The 14,873-nt window shown below is 31.0% G+C and overlaps 2 protein-coding genes across 6 annotated transcripts in view; both read left to right on the top strand.

Moving 5' to 3' along the window:
• Positions 1 to 14,873, top strand: part of LOC140040870 (uncharacterized) — a 229,755-nt gene that overhangs the window by 188,547 nt on the left and 26,335 nt on the right. The gene's annotated exons all lie outside the window — the stretch shown is intronic.
• The window catches only part of LOC140040868 (trafficking kinesin-binding protein 1-like), a 51,466-nt gene that overhangs the window by 24,369 nt on the left and 12,224 nt on the right, over positions 1 to 14,873 (top strand). For 3 of the 4 annotated variants that reach the window (XM_072087115.1, XM_072087114.1, XM_072087117.1), the window contains 3 exons: positions 10,708 to 10,784; positions 11,873 to 11,989; positions 13,825 to 13,922. In XM_072087115.1, the coding sequence (XP_071943216.1) occupies positions 10,708 to 10,784; positions 11,873 to 11,989; positions 13,825 to 13,922 (292 nt within the window). Of the gene's footprint in view, positions 1 to 8,670; positions 9,219 to 10,707; positions 10,785 to 11,872; positions 11,990 to 13,824; positions 13,923 to 14,873 lie in introns of those variants that run through there. The other variant, XM_072087116.1, reaches the window with a different exon arrangement.

The raw sequence follows: 14,873 nt of genomic DNA, 5'->3' as shown, positions 1-14,873 counted from the left end.
ATTTAAAAGATGAGAATATAATAATTAATATGATAAATAGTGCATACAGCTATTTATTAAACTGTCCTTGATCAATAATGTAATTATACGTCAAAAAAGGCACCTTTATTATTATATTTTAAATCGTATTGATTTTTCCATTTCTTACATGGATCCTTAAAGTAGATATCATCTGTATACAGTAGTAGTAAACATAGTTCCAGAAAATCAATATTTTTCTAAATCAAATGTTTTAAATTAAACTCTGGAAGTATTTGTTTAAAGTCTGTTTTAGTCATTTTTACCGATTATGGTTTAAATGAATAAATGAGATTCAAAGTTAAATTAGTAATTCATTGTTATCCACCACCAATAATTTTGGCCAAATTTTGTACCCAGCCACCTTGGACTATTACACGGTCATTATGCCTACTGTACAGTAATAATGTTATTGTGAGTAGTGATTTTGCACTATTTTGATTGGGTAATAATGATGTCAAATGAAGAATTAATTATACTAATGTATAATTCAGGTTTAGAATTTAACTGAAATTTTTCGTACTCACTCTATATTTTCTGTCTTCATTTTTGTCACGATACTTAAGTATATTGGTAATTTAATATGTGCTAAAAGGATTGAAGACTATTATACCATGTTTAATTTAGAAAATACTAAATTGCCAATCAAATGTCTCATGAAGTTAATTAATTTTCATAATTACTGTAGGGCACCCAACAAAAGCATAAAGTCAATTTCAATAAGCTTTTTAAATAGGAAAATGTCAATCAAAAATATGTAATTAATCTGTTGATTCATTTACTGTATACTTGTATTGCTACGACATTGATGGTCTGATTATACTTTACTAATAATAATAATTACCTTTTTAATTTACTTGTGCCGTATTTTATGGGTACTATGAATATTCCATCCTCAATCCCTGCTGTCAAAAAAAAAAACAAATAAAAAACAGCATGTTAATCAAAGGATTGAGACCTAATGTTTAAACTTAGATTTTAACGTGAAATGGCCGGGATATGTACATACTGTAGGCCTACACTGAGTTACTTAAGTAGTATACAGTAAATCTTGGCTTTAAATAACTAGATATAAACAATTACAAATTTTAATTTTATGTTTATCAAAGCTGCCTGTTGCTAAGGACAGGTGCTGTATTTTACCAGCCCACTATACTCAAAAGGACATAGACAGTATTTACCATGGAATAGAACAGGTTTTTAATTAGAAACCATGCACTGAGTTATAGTATCAAGCTTTGTTTTAATTAGGCTAAATTAAATTGTTATTTAATGTTCATTAATTAATTAATATAAATTAATTCAATGGAATGTTTAACAACAAATGTGTATAACTCTGCCTACCAGCTTGTTTTCATAGTTTAATAAATGAATAAGTAATTCAAAAGATCTATATACAAAATATAATGTCAGATATTCCTTTCATCAAGTATTTTTATTTATATAGCCAAACGCCTTAATCAGAGTTTGTTATAAATTAATCCACCTGAAAGATAAATACATCATAATTTTTGTTTGGACAAATAATGGAATGGTCCAACATCGTGTTATTTTTGTTTACGCTTCAATGGACCTGTTAAATACATACCATAGATCATACCAATCAATAACCAATAGAAAAGGATGTAGAGAATTGTGCTATCAACCTAGCAATGCATACTAGCCTTGGTCGCAGACTGGGAAGGGGCTTTCCACCTTACCCTGGTGGTATTTTTTGTGTCTGTTTAATAGCCTAGCACTAATTGAGCAGACGACTTCTGGACACAGTACATAGGTTGCTTATCTTTCATTGTGGATCTTGTTGGCTGTTGGATCAGATACTCTTTATTGTGGAATTATTATTAACTTGCAGTGTAATAGTGAATTTTATTTGGAAGAAATCAACATTTTGCGACAAAGAAGTTGTTTTGCCTTAGGAAAAATTTTACTTTAAAGCTTGATACATATTTACGTTTTTAACTTTTGAAGAATTACCAATTGTGATTTTTTTGTTGGATGATCATTATCATTTTGGAAAAAAAAATCCAAGTTTTATTAAAGATTTCAAGTTATTATCCAGCGTTAAAAGCTAAGAAAAGAAAGGAGTTTTAACTTTTAATTCAGAAGAGAAGATAGATTTTGTTTTAAACAGTAAGATTTTGTATTAACTGAAGCCAAAACATCAATATCTGAAGAAAAAGTGTAGAGTAGTAGTAGAAGTACTAAAAGAGATTACAAACACTGCCATTATTAAAGTCTTATGTGGTTCTTTAACAACTATTCTTAATCGTTACAAACAGCATTGATGAAGCACAAACAAGCTGTTTCTGTCCCTTATATAAGCCTACCCACTGTGGACAAATTATATTACTTAGCTTCAAAATAACTATTCTTGATGAACGGACTTTATGCATTTTTTTTTAACAACCCACAATGCAAAAATCAATACTAATAATGATAGCTTTTGTAATGTTTTATTATAAACTGGCGTACCTGGATCGAGAAGAGTAATTACTGTAAGACTAATATGTAGCTTTGAAAACTCAACCACGCTGATATTTATAAATTGTTGCATAACAAAAATTAATAATAATTTTCTATGCACATGTTGTGCTAACATGCTTCTCGGTAGATCACTACATAGCGTGTTATAATGAAGTTTTTGCCAAACACCAATACAGCCTTTTTTCAAATACTGTAAATTATTAAAGTATACATGGAACTAGTGCGTGTCAAAAACACAAAATAAGTATTATTACATGGTTCAGAAAATGCATTTTAAAATGGCAAAATGCCTGTCACTTATGATTTGTGACGTAAATGAAACTGACGACAATGATGAGGATGACGACGGATCCTCTACGTCTACAATTGAGCCAGATCCGTTGGAATTTGAACACCTAGTAGGTAAGTACAGTTTAGTTTGGTATTGGATTGATAGACAACCAAGTAAACAAATGTACAAAATTATTGAACTTTGAATAGTAAAACGAAAGTAAAGAAGTTTTGATTTTGATTTGTAATAATTATTTACTTATTTAATCGTTTTGCAACATACAACATATTTCATGCTGTTGCAACTACTAATGTAGAAAACGCCAGCTAATGTAGTAACAACCGTTAATGTGATTATGTAGTAAATACAAAATGAACACCAGTTAATGTAACAATACATGGTCAACAGTTACGTAGTAACAAAAAAATTGCCTGAGCACAATTAAACAATGGTCGTACATAAAGCATTTATAGTATTTGAGTGTCTAAGTATAAAAATATTTGTAGTGGAGCTGTAGCTTGGTGGTTAACAATAACATGCTTGCCTTCCAATCCCAAGGTACAGGGTTCAATCCTGACCTAGTGACAGGGTTGTAACTCTTTCAACTCCACTCCCTAAGCCTCAATTGAGACTTAGTTTATAAGCATGATAAACGAATAAATACTAAAACTGTGTTCACATGCAATAGAGTTAAGCGCGCATAGAACAGAGGTAAATGATCAGGAATCTTATCTGAGTTACATCCGACGCAATTGCTCATTTTATCTGTTAACTCTCTTTATACCTCTGTGTCATTAACTCGGACAGGTTTCAGAATTTTATGTTAGATAAGCGGGTATATATCTGTGTATGTAAACTAAACCATAGGATGGACTATATTTTCTGGTAGAGAAAAGTTCACGTAAACATACATTGGCTACTGATGAGAATTGAGATGGCGCCAGACGAACCAATTAACATACACGATGTCTTTGTTTATTTTATGTCGTAGTAGAAACTAGAATGTTATCGCTTGTTGACATTTTATCACATGAATATTGATAAGTATGTCTACCAATCAGCAAACACTATACTACAGTGCTTATGTTGTTTTACTCTATAAAATCAAATGTACTTAAGTTTAGAATAGCTTCTGACTTAAAGATGCATTGTCCCCCTGAAAAAATAATTCTTACAAATTTTTTGTAATGCCAATTTAATATCACAATAAAGTTATCCACTTCGACCAAAAATTGGATTTAAAAAAATGTATTTACCTGAAAAAAACTGTAATTTAAAGCCAAAAAATAGTCAAATTGGCTGCCAGCCAATGTATTTTTTAACGAATGTAAACATTTATTTTGTCATTTTATAAAAGTAAAAACATTTTTTTTTCTACAAAAGTAATTAACTTGATTTAAACTACAAAATAACATGTAGAAATTCAAAGTCTGATTTAAATTTATCTTCATTTTTCATGTTTTGGGGGACAATACATCTTTAAAAGTGTAGATTGGGATTGGGATTATTTAATCATTTTTTAGGGCCATATGTTTAAAGTTGTAGGTCTTTCGGTTTGTATTAAACATAATAATTGCCAAAATAAATAGTAAGTTTTAGCTTTAAAAAATAATATCTACAGTCAGATAGACTTTTAGTGCATAACCCCACCCCTATAAAATTCCCAAATAATAAATCATTCTGGGTAATTTTAGATTATTTTTTTTTATTCGGTATATATACTCAAAATGCAACATAAGTTGAAATTCTTATGAGTTTACAAAGAATAACAATTAAAAGTCAAAACATAATTTAAAAAATACAAAACATCAAACTGTATTGAAAATGAAAAAAAAAGGGGTGGCCCATCCTATCTTCACTTGTGACATAAGTATATTGACCTATCCAAATTGTTCAATATTGTAGCTGAGATATTATAATTATTTACTTACGTGATTACAGGCACACTTGCCAAACCAAGTGGGGTACAAAAATTGACACATAAATTCCTCCAGGATGTAAGCATATTGTTTGCTTGGCAACATCAACAATGTAGATTATGAAAGTTGTGACTTTTGGTCTGTCATTATTTTCAAAGATATAGGGGGTGAAATTCTTGTGGTCTTTCACTCAATGTTCTATTGTTTGATTCTAAAAGAGTATTTTAATAATTAATGATGGAATATGAAACCACTTATTATGGATACTGAAGAAGAGAATATTCTGCATTTAAGTATGTATTTAAAATTATATTTAAATTGTTAAAAAATTGTGTTAGTATTTTCAACAATTTGTCCAGTATCATTTATATAAATAATTTATTTGTAAAAGGAAACTTATTTATTTCTAATACTGTATTATAAATTATTCATTTTTGTCTACTATAAATACTGATCTCATTACTAAAAGCAAATTTTGTTTTTATTTAAACTTTAATGCTAATTTTATTATTAAATTTTATATTATTTGGGCAAAAAGACACAATGAAGAAATATAATAATAGAGTGTCACATACAGCATGTATCACATGTGGTGGCTGTATCCTGTTAAATTATGCAAAAAGTATGTTCACACAATTGGTTTAAAAAGAGGATTATTTTCCATTATTTCGCATGTGAACTAAGCTTCAACTTGAGCTGTTCTAATCAATAATGTAATTGAGGTCACGTATCTCCACCCACAATGCCATTGTTGTGATGGTGATCTAAAAGTCAATAATTAAAGTTTGGTGTTCAATGTCATGATATTGAAATATTTAGGCCTAATCAATTTCAATATACAGTCAACTCTCTCAATATTCGATACCTTTGGGTATAGCCTATGTCTTTTTATTTTCTGGAAGGTAAAATTTGAATGTGTTTCTAATGGTAAAAATTAATTTTGGACCTCAAGGAAAGTCTGGTTTAGAGGGTCCGGTATTGGGAGAGTTGACTGTAATAAATATGATATACAGTACCTTAGGTATAGTTTACCTGTGGGACCCTAAAAAGTGTCCCTTAAATAGGGGTTGGCCGTAGTGTTCAAATATATTTTCATATCCACCATTGATACCTAAGATCACGAAAGCTAAGACCCAAGACCTAAGATTACAAATATTTATCTTTCGCACCTGCCTTGTATTATAACTCCCAGCATTTATTCTGAATACCACATCTTCTAAGTGAATACCACTTAAGGAAAATCCTTCAAATATTTATTTTCTTAAGTGAATGGCAACAGGCCTTTTGATACAATTTGAAGCTATATTGAACTATACTATTTATGTACTGTATCAGTACATATCAGATTACAAATAACTGTATTCACTATTAAACATATGTTGGTTTATACTGGACAAACAGAATTGATTAATAGCAAATTAGGTTTTTGTGAAAACTTCCTATTGTAGGCTCCAGCAGGTGGTTGTGGAATTAACAATAATTTTGCAACCTAATGTTATTGAAAAAGTTAGTATTTTTAGAGGAAAAAGACATTTAAAACCATACTCTAATAATAATGTAATGATTCGGGAAGTAGCAAGGCACAAAGTTACATGGAAGCACCTTGGATCTGTAAAATGAGACTGATCAGAAACTCTAAATCTTTTTTTAATATTTTTGTCAACAGTATATATATACCGTATATTTCGGTGTATAAGTCGCACCTGTGTATAAGACGCACCCCCTAACTGAGAGTAAAATATCGGTATTTTTTATATCGTCGATGTATAAGACGCACCTTATATTTCATCAAAACAATTTTTTATTAAATTGTAATCAATATATTATTGTAATAATATATTTTGTTATATCTACAACGGCGTCCTTTATTTAGGTTTTTTCTTAACTAGGCTCGGCCGCGCCCAGCCTCAACAAGTTCTTTCAAACTTGTTATTCATGAGTTTCGCACCCGCAACATTGAGTGCATGACCGTGTGTGTAACACGCACGTGTGTGGGCTAGCCTCGCTCGATCATTTCGAGAGGGCGCGCGTTTTCACGGACAATCATATTCGATTAGTATCTATGTATCCGAGAAGTGTATACGCTAGGTCCATGCTATAATCAACTGGAGAATATCCTAGTCGAATACCGTACACCATGTGGCCGCCAAGGGCTTGCGCTAGGGGTTCGGCGATCGTGCGTATAACTATAAATAAATACATTCCAATCGTAAACGTTTACAAATGAAATTTTATTGGAGCGCCTAAAACAGCTCTATAATGAACAAATCTTTTCATCATATTTAGTATAACATCACGCTAAAATGCCTTGAAAACAAGGCAGAAGCAGGTTGCCGTTACATTATTACACTGTAGCTAGCCTAGGCCTAGCCTACCCAGGCCTAGCTGCGCCAACGAGGTGACGATTATGTACAATCTGTGTGGTGAGGCATTTATGTTCGGTGTATAAGACGCACCCTTAATTTAGAGGTCAAATTTGCGTGTCAAAAGTGCGACTTATACACCGAAACATACGGTATATATAATAATGTAAACACAATATGTAAATGTCAATATATATCGCCATCAGCTTGAAAACCAGACTCTCTGAAAAACCATTTCGGGCAAGCCCAAGATTGTCGGGTTAGGAAAGTTGATGGTATACTGTATTCCACCAGATACTGTACTGTCCTTATTTAGTAGAGCTTAAATATTCCTAATCATAGTACAAACTGTTTCACATACAATATGTGATACAATAATTTTTAGGTAAAATAAAAAACAATGCACTGCATTTTTACATAGATAATATTTAGCTAATAATAATTTCAAGTTTTCATATGTACGGTATTTATAATTGTTATGGTACATTTCTATTTCTGTCTTTAAATAGTAATTTTTTAGAAATAATTTTTAAAGTGAGTATTTAAATTATTACCTGTATGTTTTAAGTTACATAGCATGAGTGTACAGAAAATGTTAATTAATTCAATGAGAGATCTCAGGAAACGTGCAAGACAATATCCCTTTCACTAATATAATGGTATAGTCTGTCGGATGTTTGAGGTATACATGTTTCCTGGTGTGTGTACTCTGTAATGTACACCAAGGAAATGTTCTGTTAGAGTTTAAAACAACTCGCTGATGAATGTTAATTTTACTAATCTAACTTTTTAAAATTACTAAAAAAAGTATTTGCTGTTCATTGACTAAAAAGTGTTTATTTGGAATAGTTATGTTGCATTTGAATTGGTGAAGTACTGTACATAGATTTCCAGATTTCAATGAGAGTCGAAAGATACTGCAGAGACGTCAGAAGCGGTTTCTGGTGATAGCTTCATAACATCAACTACATCATTAATGACTGCAATGTCTTCTACCAGAAGAATTCTAGACATAATGAAGACACTGTCAGTTTGTTATAGGGGGTTTGATCTTCTACCACATCATCCAATACTGAGTGACTTACAAGAAGAAAGAGACTAAAAAAACGAAATATATTCGCATGACCAACCAAGACTACATATCATGTCTTACAGGTCTACAGTAGACAAATAATAAGAAATGTTAATTATATTTTAAGGCAAATACATTAAGTTCTTATTTACTTGGATTATTGTTTAATCTGTTTGCTGTTGGGACATGACATTACTCATTGGAAAAGATTGAAACAATCATTTGTCTCATTGCAACACTTCCTGATTTTAACAAAAGAGAACATTCTGAAAAAGTTGTATATTACTCGGTCTTCTGATCAACAAGTATTCTTTAAAAGTCCTGATTGAACTTCAGTTTTCTAATGAGGGTTTTATTTTTGGAATGATGTTAATTGTATACATTTAGCTGGTTGGATTTTCTTAATCATTGCTCATCGTAAGACTTTGTCTTATGTAACATTCAACTTCTTTTGTTTGTCTTCATCTTGACAGATGGTTTTGTGTTACATAACTGGTTTTCTTACACATATTTGATAAAAGCTACAAGCATTTTCTCTTAGACATTGAGATGTACATGTTGAGAAAAATTTGCCATTTCTAAAGAACATAGGAGTACAAAGGCAGATTTAGCTTCTAAAATCTTCTACAATTTCTTCACTTATTTGTCATACGTTACTATTGCTTGTTTGTAGATGTGTCATTCAGTTGGATTTCTCTTCTTTACAGATTTTTAAAGAACATTATTTGAAATCTCATACAATATCGTAAAAAAGAGGTTGCCATAGTTTTAATGACGTAGATTTTTACAGAACATGTCATGTCAACATGAAAAACTTTAACAATAATACGTGCCTAGCCTGGATTGATTTTATCATTGAATAAATGTATTGTTTGCTATTAAGATAATTCTCACATATTATACATCAGATTTTTACTGTATTTTGATTGAGATAAGCAGCGTTATAGATACAAGAGTCATGTTTACTTCAGCGGATATTTTGCGAGCGATTTCCGACGTCGAGAAGGAAATCAGTAAAGCTCTTACTAATGTGGAAAATATCTTAACTAACGAAAACTTTGAGCTTGATTTTCATTTACCGGTATTGTCAGGTAATTTTATTTATACATAGTCTGCTTTTAAGGGCTCATTCAGTAATTTACCCGAGTAAGTTGTTTACCTACGTTAGCGATAATTGGTCCATAAAGCCTACTTAGCTGCGGGTAATTTTACCTTATCCAAAGTATGATAATTTTAATTAGACTCATTTTGTTTCGATTTTTATTTCATTAAAATTACAATTTTTTTCTGTTTAGACAGACTTGTACGTGTATGGAAATTTTTTATAGATTATTTGCATGTAAACATTTAAATAGATATGTGTTAAGAGACACATGCAGCTTCTTTAATTTGTATGAATACTTCTACAGTATGTCTCATTTTCTCATGCATGGTCAGATCCATGATTTTTTTTAATGGGAGACAGCTATTTATAAATATCAATATTCTGTCAAAATTGTAGCTGTCAAAAACGGGGAGTACATGTCCCTAGTTGCACCCCCTGGATCCACTGGGCTATAATTAGCCATAACTAGCCTAATGTAATTGTGCACCTGTATCCCCAAATAGCAATTACAAAACTCCATTCTTAACATTTTCTATATGCATCTTATTGTTTAATGAATCTGGTAGTGAAAAATTGTGATAATGCGATTATGCGTATGATTACTGATCATACCAAGGCAATTTAACAACAGGATGCTGAGCTCTGGAGATCAAAGGGTTTATATGTGGTTGCGACATGATCAGTTTCACACCCCTTAACAGACAGCACGCCGCGGAAATATGCATAGCACAGTACTGTTGGTATTTGTTGTAGCCAGAAATAAGATCAAAGGACTGCTAAGTGTTAAAAGTTCCTATTTTGGCAAGGCGAGTTAAGTGCCCTGTTATTAGATTTCCTTGGTCGTACAGTGCTAAAATCAGGCCATTTTTAATAATAAAACATTACACTTGAATTATGCTAATATTTGGTGCTTACAGTTGAACATTGAACATTTGAGATTATTTTATCTTTTTATATTTATGTGGGCTTTCTATACAGATTATTACAGATAAATAAAATTAGGTTAAATAATTATTGGTTATTTTTATACACAATACATTGTTTGACCTTTTATAAATGTCGTGTCATGTCATAAAATATGAATTTACAAATATTTCATTATAAATAGAGTTTTATTTTTTAAAAGAGACTTATTTTTAATTGAAGAAACATGTACTTATACTTATAGATAAAAGTACCTTAGTACAGTTAAAAGTATCTGATTCTCCTGGTGAATGTAGTGTCAGGCTAAATACATTGTCACATGTGATTTTGTTTTTATACAAACCTTACACCATGGAGCTATAAATGTATAGCTCCATGCTTACCCAAACCTTAAAAGTAACTCATATGATATCATTTTGGGGCACATAGCGTTTCATACGTATAATACTTGTTATGGAAATCTAATGCCAATTGGAATAAAAATAAACTGGAGAATCAACCAGCAATTTTAATTATTATGTAAAATAGAACTTTTTATTATTATTTTTCAGCCTTATGTTCCGAGAGAATGGTTCAGATGAAAAAGACGTACAACGATGTTGATGCAGTTACCAAGTTACTGGATGAGGTCAGAATCATTTGTTACCCTTTGTTCTTTTGATTTATGTTATTGTAATATGAAATAACTGTGTTTAGCTTAAAGCCCTGTTCTGGGCTCTGCATCCTGGGCAAGCAACTTCTTGGGCAAGCACTCTACTGAAGCTGGTTTTTGCAATGGGCAGTATTAGTTGTGTGATTTAGAAATATAAAATACTAACAAAGTGTGTGTTCACTATATAATATTTTACCTAGAAATAAGTTTACATATTTATACCATTAGATCTTCTAATATTCAGGTTTAAAAAAAAATTAAACGTTAAATACAGTGAATGATTGTAAGAATAACAAAAGGACTGTAACAATGGTTGCATTCTTAAATGATAAAGAAAAAACTTACATTTAAAAAAAAGTTATTATACATATTTAAATTGTTGGATTTATCATCACATACATTCTTTTATAATTTATATTTACGTCAATGAAATGTAATGTGTGTGTTTATAAGATTGTAATCTAATATAAAATGCAAATTAATGTTTTATGTTTTGGAATGTTGTTTGCATTAGGATGATAAAACTATCATTGAAAACTTTATTATCATTGCATCCGGTTATCAGTTCCATTTTTGCTGATATCTGCATTTTTCATTTTTTTATATATTTACATTAAGTGCCTTGTTTGGATTATTCAAGGTTCAATAACATAGTTAAACAAAATGGTTAAATATTTATATTTGATTTTTGTAGGTGTGTCTGTGCAGGTATCATAACAAAAATGTTCTATGGCTATTTTAAGATTTTATAAAATTGCTTAAGTGCATAAAATCTAATGACCTTTCAAATTTATCTAGTCTATTTCGTGCCTATGTAGCTTACCTGGATAAACTGATAATAGCGCTTTCTCCTTGAAGAGTGAGATATAATTCGAAAAGTAGAAATGATGATGGTGGTTTGTAGGAAAGCTGACCTGACCCAACCAGTACCATTAAGCTGTCTCAAAATCTTGTTAAGAGTCCGCTTTCTCAAAATAAAAATCCTTTCTTACTTTATAGAATGCATTCTACAAAACCAAACTTTACAGACAATGTTTAACCGTTTTTTACAATGTTTATTACAGAAAGAAAAGGATCTGGAATTGGCGGCAAAGATCGGACAAAATTTACTGCTTCAAAATAAAAGTTTAGAAGATAAGTTGAACTTAACCGACGAGCAACTAACTCTAGCAACGGACCAGGTGAGAAAGTTATAAGTAGTAACTATACTTAATGTATAGTTGAACAAATTTGAGTTTTATGCTGAGTACATGGAAATTACCACTTAACTGCTCATTCTTGCTTTATGGCCTTTTTTAATACAACATCATCATAACTATCGTCACTATTCTTTATCCCTATCATTCTGTTAACCTCTATGAACACTATAGTTTTTTCACCACAATCATCACAAACCCCATTTTATTAACCAATACCACCATCATTACCACATTAACATCATCACAAACCCCATTTTATTAACCAATACCACCATCATTACCACATCACCATCATCACAAATACCAGTTTATTAATTAATACCACCATCATTACCACATCACCATCATCACAAATACCAGTTTATTAATTAATACCACCATCATTACCACATCACCATCATCACAAACCCCATTTCATTAACCAATACCACCATCATTACCAAATTACCATCATCACCATCATCACAAACCCCATTTTATTAACCAATACCACCATCATTACCACATCACCATCATCACCATCATCACAAACCCCATTTTATTAACCAATACCACCATCATTACCACATCACCATCATCACAAACCCCCTTTTATTAACCAATACCACCATCATTACGACATCATCACAAACACCATTTTAATTAACCAATACCACCATCATTACCACATCACCATCATCACAAATACCATTTTATTAACCAATACCACCATCATTACCACATCACCATCAACACCATTTTATTAACCAATACCACCACCACATTTATCACAAACACCAATACTTCATAAATTCCACCGTCTTTATCACCATCATCAAAAATACCATTTAAGTAACCAATACCACTGTCATTACCATCACCATAAAAATGCCATTTTAAACCAATACCACTGTCATTACCACCACCCATATTTACAACCACCATCACAAATGTCTTCAACACATTTTATCACATCTTCACTCTCACCAGCACCATCATCCTTCCTTACCACCACATAGATTGGGTTTTCTTATTGCTGTTGGCTTATTCTAATTACCATTGGTTACTATGGCAGTAACCGTGGTGATAGTATATGTTTTGTTTATTCCTTTAAATGAGCAAATTCAATTCCATTTTCATGGTGATTGAAGTGCACAATATATTTGATGTGGATATAGAGTAGTAGAAGTATTTTCTTTTGAACCTTGATATACCTCCATGTTTGAACTATGTAAATTTGAATCTGCCCCGATTAGGTGTTTTGTGGTGAAATATGTTATTAAATTTTTTTTTTATGATAAAATATAAAACGTTTTTTTTTTTGATAATTCAAAATAATAATCTAATAATTTATTGAACTATGTTAAAATTACATGGTAAATTCAAGTTTGCTGTATACAGTGTATTTCCAAAATGTTGACGTTTTGGTATGATATGCTAAAACCCTCTTATTCTACAAAATGGTTATTATATAACAATTACTAACATTTTACTATTAATAATTATATATATGGTGTACCGAAAATCTTACAGTAGTGTGAAAACCAAACATCACAAATGTATGATCTACTGTCTAAAAATAAAAGAAAAATAAAAGAATGATATAGCCAGTGGATATATTGCCTTATGTTTTAATAACTTGCAAGCACAAAATTGAGATTAAAATAACATAGTAGTGTGAAAGCTAACAAGCGTGGGCACATTTGTAGACACAGGCAATTTAACTTCAACAATCTAAAATATTTTTTTTAAAAAATTTAATAACTTAATAATTTGCAAAATATATTATTAACATCATCATTATCAAATATGTTTATTATATATTATTTGATTTTCAGAATACACAACTTAGACATGAGATGAAATTGAAAGAGCAGTTACTTCAGATTTACACCAATGACATATCATACAGTGAGAGTGAAGATGAATTACAGGAGTAAGTCTTATCATTATTCAGTCCATAGTACTTGAATATAGTCCCCCCCCCCCCACTCCCTTATTTGTGGTTAGTTTAATGTAGCAGAGAATAGAGCCACAAACAGTAGAGTGACAAGGGTATCAAACTAGCACAATAATAATATTCTGTTTTAGCACCTAATGTAGTTAAAGAGCTGTACTTATTATTACTCCGGTCATTTTTTGGATCAAACACGTATGGAAACATACTCCCATGGTGCAGTTAATAATCAGCATAAAGTTGTGTCATAACCTTACCAGGTACCCATTTGTACACCTGGGTGAATAGAGTGTCTTGCCCACATACATTAAGTACTTATACCCTTTGGCAAGATGCTTTGGATGGGATGTGAAGCCATTGGTCCAGTGTACACACATTTCAGGATAAAGAACTTTTAAAAAAGAGTAATGGCTTACTGGTGTGCTATTTGTGACAGGGAATGTACTGCGCCTACTGTGGGTTTGTAGGAGAGGGCCTAATCTGAATTTCCTCACATGAAGGCCAATCGTTCACTATCCAATCAATGGATTTTCATTTATTTGTTCATTTTATTTATATTTTGTAATTCATAATTCTTTTTTGCTCGTATTTTTTTATTGTCTGTAGTTGGAGTGACACAGCTTTTGGCGATAGTTGTCTTTGACAGCTCTTGTCCTCCTTAGTGTTCAATTTTTTATGTATCATCACTGAAAGGAATAAATAAAAATAATAAATGAACTAAAATACAATGTAGGCCCTTTTTCAAATGTTGTTGCCTTGGTCATAAAATAATTTTTATATACAGATTTTTTGTGGAAATGTACTAGTGAAGAAAAAATTGTATTAGACTAGTTTGGATCATTTTAATGAATATTAATATGAAACATTTTTTTTGATGAATTTAAATTTAGAAAAATAAAATTAAAATATGCAATGTTTTCTTTTCATGTT

Source organism: Antedon mediterranea, chromosome 2 (genome assembly GCF_964355755.1).
Source record: "Antedon mediterranea chromosome 2, ecAntMedi1.1, whole genome shotgun sequence".
Lineage (NCBI taxonomy): Eukaryota > Metazoa > Echinodermata > Crinoidea > Comatulida > Antedonidae > Antedon > Antedon mediterranea.
Note: the sequence above shows the minus strand (reverse complement) of the source record. Positions and strands in the feature narration are given on the sequence as shown.